The 6,000-nt window shown below is 35.8% G+C and overlaps 2 protein-coding genes across 7 annotated transcripts in view; one reads left to right on the top strand and one right to left on the bottom strand.

Moving 5' to 3' along the window:
- Positions 1 to 6,000, bottom strand: part of LOC124427727 — a 28,780-nt gene that overhangs the window by 3,502 nt on the left and 19,278 nt on the right. The window contains exons 1-2 of one of the 6 annotated variants that reach the window (XM_046970993.1): positions 3,072 to 3,499; positions 2,844 to 2,957 (exon numbers count right to left, since the gene is read on the bottom strand). The exons of 1 other annotated variant lie outside the window; for it this stretch is intronic. In XM_046970993.1, coding sequence (XP_046826949.1) covers positions 2,844 to 2,872 — 29 coding nt within the window. In that variant the 5' untranslated portion in view covers positions 2,873 to 2,957; positions 3,072 to 3,499. 4 more of the 6 variants (XM_046970997.1, XM_046970995.1, XM_046970996.1 and 1 more) reach the window with 4 other exon arrangements.
- LOC124427724 overlaps positions 5,904 to 6,000 on the top strand; it is a 20,473-nt gene continuing 20,376 nt past the window's right edge. Inside the window, exon 1 of the mRNA XM_046970987.1 lies at positions 5,904 to 6,000. This exon is cut by the window's right edge and continues 172 nt beyond it. The gene's annotated coding sequence lies outside the window, so the exon portion shown is untranslated.

Here is a 6,000-nt window from a genome sequence, read left to right on the forward strand (position 1 = left end):
AATTAATTTATAGTGTACACAAATTATATGTAATAATTTATTGTTAGTGATAGATCAATAAAAAAAAAAAGTAAAAAAATAAAAAAAGATTTATTTGTAGATTCAGTAACTTGTTCGCAATTTTAAACCAAGAAAAATTCCACGATCTTTTAATAGTCATCTCTGAGATCGTGACAGGTCTCTTGATTGATAATTGGATATATCGAACGCTGCTGGTTATAGACGAAAAATAAAAGAAAAAAATACTTCTACCATTTATGAGTTATAAAGTGTTGAAATATGAAGACTGATTGATTTTTAAATGTAGGTTCAATCGATGGTAAATCGTGATTCTGAAATACGATCGGCAAAAATGGAAATTTTTTAAAAGAATCCAATGTATTAGCGATGTTTGATTGTTCACGTAGCATTGCAAATAATTCCGCAAGTAGCGTTATTGTTGAATTCACATTGAAGCGTAAACAAAATATTATCGAGCGGTACAGTACAAGACGCCGGCCGTCGGTCTTTTAAAGAGCATTTCCACGCTTCACACAGCCGTCTGAATGACGCCAGACGTCGCGACGCCCTTACAATAAAGCAATTTCTACACCCACACATAGAGACCGCGAGGGAACTGGCTGTGTTGTTTCTAATCAGAAGATAAAGGGGAAGAAAATTGTAATACTCCTATAAGATGTGAGAATTCATGTTTCATACGTGGATTTATGTAGGTATTATGAGTAAAATAAATATTTCGATGTTATTTAAAATAGAATAAATTTTTTTTTAGATCGGAAAAGATAACTCGAAATTTTTTTTTAATAAATAATATTAATAAAAAAAAATTCGCGCGTTGTATCAAGTATTAATAATTAAAAAAAAACTATTGTTTTACATTGTAGCACAGTATTGACAAATATAAAATAAGCTTTGTATAAATTTTATGATAATAAAAAATAAATATGTAAAGATTAAAATTTCTGTACGATTTTTCAAAGATTTTTAAATAATTTCAAATTATAATTTTCCAAAATACGTATAATCGTTTTTCCTTATAAATAGTCCATAAAAAGTTTTTTATAAAAAGTTCTCGTTTTATATGTTTTATCGTTATCGCAATGTAAAATTATTTCTATTGTGTTTTTACAGCGCATTAATCACTGCATATTTCCCATATAAAAACTTTAAAGCTCTTTGAATTGAGAGCACATGGAGTCTATAAAAAGTTATTTGATTTTAAGTAGCGTGCGAATACTTTTTTTTTTTTACAAACTGTACACATTTTTATACTTATTTAAAAGATCTAACGATTTCTTTTTCATTCAATATCAAGATATTCTATACATAATTCAAATCATCGAATACGTAATTAAGATTGTTCCGTGAATGTCAAATAATTTTCTATACCTATAAAAATTCACATTATGTTTCTATGAAAAAAAAAAAAAGAAAAAAAAAAGGTCATGAGTTTATCAAAATCATTATGATATCGTATGCGATTTTTCGTATCATATCAATCTCTTCCACGTTCATTATTTTTTTCCAGAACAGTAAATTTTCTTTGACTTCGTAATCGAAGCCTTCAACGAGATGCTATTCTCATTTTTAAAGCGATTTTTTTGGTCCTCTAATTTTTTTACTTGTTTTCTCCAAAAAAGAAAAAATATGCTATCTAACGAATCTTCTTTCTTTGAGGCAAAACAAAATCGTTGTTTCACAGTCGGTAACATAGATCTCTATGTTACAGTTCCTTTCCTTTATCTCAAGACACGAAGAAAATGATTCGAGGCAGAGCTCATTAGCTATCGGACAAGTTACAAATCGTTTATCGACTTCATGATCGTTTACGCGTGTTTTCCTATGATTGCTATCGATCATTAAAAAAATTGCAGTTGAGCGAGTAAAAGGATATCATATTAAATAAACGATGTTAGTTAACGAATGATAGTTAATGAAAGATGACGCGTATGACGTTTCGATAATTATCTTTGCATTCTAGTAAATGAGTTACAAACAAAATGAAAGTAAATCATGTAAACGATCGCGCCTAGAACGAACATATGCACGTTAAACGCGTTCGTCTTTAAAAGGAAGAAAATGCTGCTCTTGACAATGACGTTCGCTTCGTTTATTCCGATAACAAGTTTCTACCATAGCTCATGAATTTCATCGAAGAATTTACTTTGGCATTTCGTATCATTTTATTTCAAAAGTTCTCAAAGCTAGCTATTTTACATTTGGCCCGTTGAGATATTCTTATTAGGCCAGACACGAAATTTCCTTTCTGATCTTTAACATTTCGAAATTCAAAGTTTTTCTTTTATAGAAAGTTTCACGCTTGTCAGCTTTAAGCGACTCTATATAGTATAGAAATATAAAGGGTAAGTAAGTAGACGATGTACATAACACGATCTTTTAAAGATTCTTAAACGCGACGAAGAGAAGAATGCTACGATTTGCACTAGTTCTTTTCAATTTCGCAATCTTACGTAATCGAATTTCTCGAGTTTTAAGGTCAATCTTATTTACGTCGCGGAATAAATTCATTCATTCAAAATAATTACCAATCTTTCCAAGACCTTGGAAATGGATAACACAATGACAATAGTTGACACTATTCTATCTCTTTATCGTTTAGCAATCGTTACGTGTACTACCGAGAGTACAATGCACGTCGTATAGTTATACAGTGCTAAATTATTATTGGAAAGTATACTTCCGCGCGAAAATGTTCTATAGTAGTAAAGCTAGATAGGCGGTTTAAAATTTTCTTTTTTAGTTCCATTGAAAGTATCTTCGTATAGGTACTAAGGTTAAAGGTCAAGATAACTTATCGGTTCGTCCATTGAAAACTAACCAACCTCTCGAAACGATAGCATATCAAAATCATCAATCAATCGCTTTGTTTTAAAGTAGCCCACTTGTGTCAAGAGAAGTTCTATGTTTTATCTCGATGAAGGACGATGAACGTTATCCTGCAAAGAGGAATTTATTTTGTTACTATTCTTTTTTCTCTTTTTGACATTAACAGCTCTCGCGTGTCTCGTGCCCTTAATGGGTAATAATATGACGATGATCCGTGCAATTACCTTGCCCTTCGTTCGAACGGGGCACGGTTCTGAAGGTAGCCTCGAAGCAAACAAAAAGGCTCAAGAGACCTCGCTGCGGTTGCAATACATCGCTGTCCTTGGTCGAGACCGAGTACCGTCCACTCGACGTTTCAAAAACTCCACCGAGACTCTAAGAGTCAGCTTATCTTTCTCAAACGACACGACGACGACGACGACGACGACGACGACGACGACGATGATGACGACGACGACGCCTTTCGATATTTTATTTCCTTCATCATGTAACAACGCTAAAACGTTTACGATCTAATCGACGGTAGTCCGGTATACGTGGGTATAACTTCTTGTCACGGTCATTCGATCAATTCGATTATGATCGATAATATTCTCGAATATATAAGTATAAAGAAATTGGATTTTTATGAAACAGGTAGAGTGAATTTTGAATGAAGTCTTACACGTTTTTACGCTTATCAATGTGATCCCGAAGGATTAACGAGCGTATGAGAAAGGTTCGTGGCTTTCTCAAAAGCGGACATCCTTGGTCTCGAACGCGCAGCTGCGGCTGCGACGTGAGCTCGAGCCCGGGGCCGAACGCACCGCAATGCAGGTGAACCAGCGGCTGGTCCAGAGGCTGGACCAACCAACGACCAGCCGGTGCACTCGGAAGAAGATGCGTAGGCAGTTGTATCTTCGAATCACCGTCTACCGCAAATTTCTCTTTCTCTCTTTCTCTCTCTCTTTCTCTATTTCTCTCTCACTCTCTGTCCTTCTTTCTCTCTCTCTCTCTTTCTCTCTCAGCTACCGCAGATCTTATCTCCGTCGGAAAATATCTTACGAGTCCGACACGCTCCTCTTCTTCGAACGATCTAACGTTCGTGAGAGAACACGCGGGAGGAGAATTCCCTCCTCCTTCTACCAGCACTATGCAATCTTTCGCTCGGAGTTTATGCTACGTCCTACGGACACGTTCCTATCTCGAGATAATTCATACTGACGGATGCAGCGACTCGGATCTTTCGCAAGTCTCTCTCTCTCTTCTTCTTCTTCTTCTTCTTCTTCTTCTTCTATTTCTACGACACGTACTCTGAATAAACTGATTTAAGTTTTTGAAATCAAGTAAAGCATAGATGTTTGTTAAGTCCTATTTGATCTCTCACAAGCTGATCACTTTTTATTTAAATAATCAACGAGATCATTGATTATTTGAATTAAAATATTATTGCGCCGTATTATCTTTATTCGTCGTTTTTTATAAATCGATAAGTTTTCATATATTTTTTGAAGTGAATTATAAAGATCTTTTATTAAAAAAAAAAAAAAAAAAAAAAAAAAATAATCAAATTAATTGTTACTCAAATGTTGCTTCGTTCTTTGCAATAATTAAAAGTGCTTTTTTTAAACACTTTTCACTTCTTATATTTTTCGTATAATCGTAATTGATACAACTTCGAATTTTAGTCGGACTTCTTTAATCTGTCGTTCATTAATACGAACAAAGATCGTTTAGGTAATAATATTTACTAACAAGATTCCCCTGGACGAGAAGACGCTCGAGTCGATTTTCCACCATTTGCGTCTCTGTTTTCGCTTTCGATCGTGGTCGAACAAACAAAGGTGCGATCATATCGCTGCAAAGCGAAGGAGTATGGCTCGATGTATATACGCACGTGGACGTGTTTGTATATTCGTGGAGATCGGTATATACTTGCGATCTAAAGTATATAACGAAGAACGATCGATCGAAGCAAACATCCTTCGACAAGATTATCGTACCAGAGCACGATGTAATCGAGCGAAGCTTGTCGGCTGTCGCTTTAAAATTCCCTCCTCGGCATCGAGCTCGCTATCTTATCGACTATGCTTCAAGCATCGCGTAGTTGTCTGGAGGTTGCATCATCGAGTTTTAACGAGTTTTAGGGGCTGTTTGTCTTCATCCTTGACTCGACAGAGATTTAAAATAAACAGGCTGATGCATACTTTGCCCTTTCGACTACTCTTCTAAAACTTCATTTATTTTCTGCTCCTTTATTCTTGATCGAAAGAAAAATAACCCATTGTGTTTTTAACTTTCTTAAAACCTACGAAATATTTTCGAACGCGTCAGTTTACAAAACGCTAATACAAAAAGGTTTCATTGAAATGATCAATGCGTATTGTTTCTATTTTAAAATCATTCTTTACGAGCTATGAATTTTCGGTATATCTTTCTGCTGAGTTTTTGTTATACGAGGCTACATTTACCGGGTATTTATCAGAACGCCTGTTATTATATTACGCGTATGGGAACATTTGCTTAAGAGTGAATGAAATTTGTGTCAGTGAGTCAACTGTTTCAGAGAAGAGTTAGCAAGAATCTTTGCTAGTCGAACCGTTTTGTTATCAGAATCTTCAATACAACAGAACAATACGATGTTTAACAATATGTGAAATCTAATAGGGCCATTAAAGTAATATAAGTGTTCGAAAACGAATGGAAAAGTCGTGATACGAGATAGAATAATTTTTTCTCGATCTGTTCTATGGTCTATGATCGCGGATGCACATCGTCGAAAGAACGAAACGTTCATACGTATAGAAAGGTACACGTATAGTTATCGGAGCTCGTAAAAAGAGAAACTCGAAGCCGTTGTCCTGTGGCTGGTTGCACGCGCGCAAGGATACGTAGGTGGTTACTGAAAGACACGTCGTCGTACCAGGAGAGTAGACGTTACTAGAGAGGGAGTAGGACAAAGAGTAGCGGCAAAAGAGGTGGATTGTTCGTTGAGTCTGGCGAACGAGAACGAGAGGGAAAGCAAAGAGAGGGAAAGAAAGAGGAGAGAGAGAGAGAGAGAGAAAGAGAGAGAGAGATAGAAAGGTAGTGGGAAGGAGAAAGAGAAAGAAGAATGGTGGGGTTGGTAGCGCGAGGAACGAAGCACGTGGGACCCCAAGTCCGTGTGTCTCCTTC

The sequence above is a fragment of the Vespa crabro genome, chromosome 10, assembly GCF_910589235.1.
Source record: "Vespa crabro chromosome 10, iyVesCrab1.2, whole genome shotgun sequence".
Classification (NCBI taxonomy): Eukaryota; Metazoa; Arthropoda; class Insecta; order Hymenoptera; family Vespidae; genus Vespa; species Vespa crabro.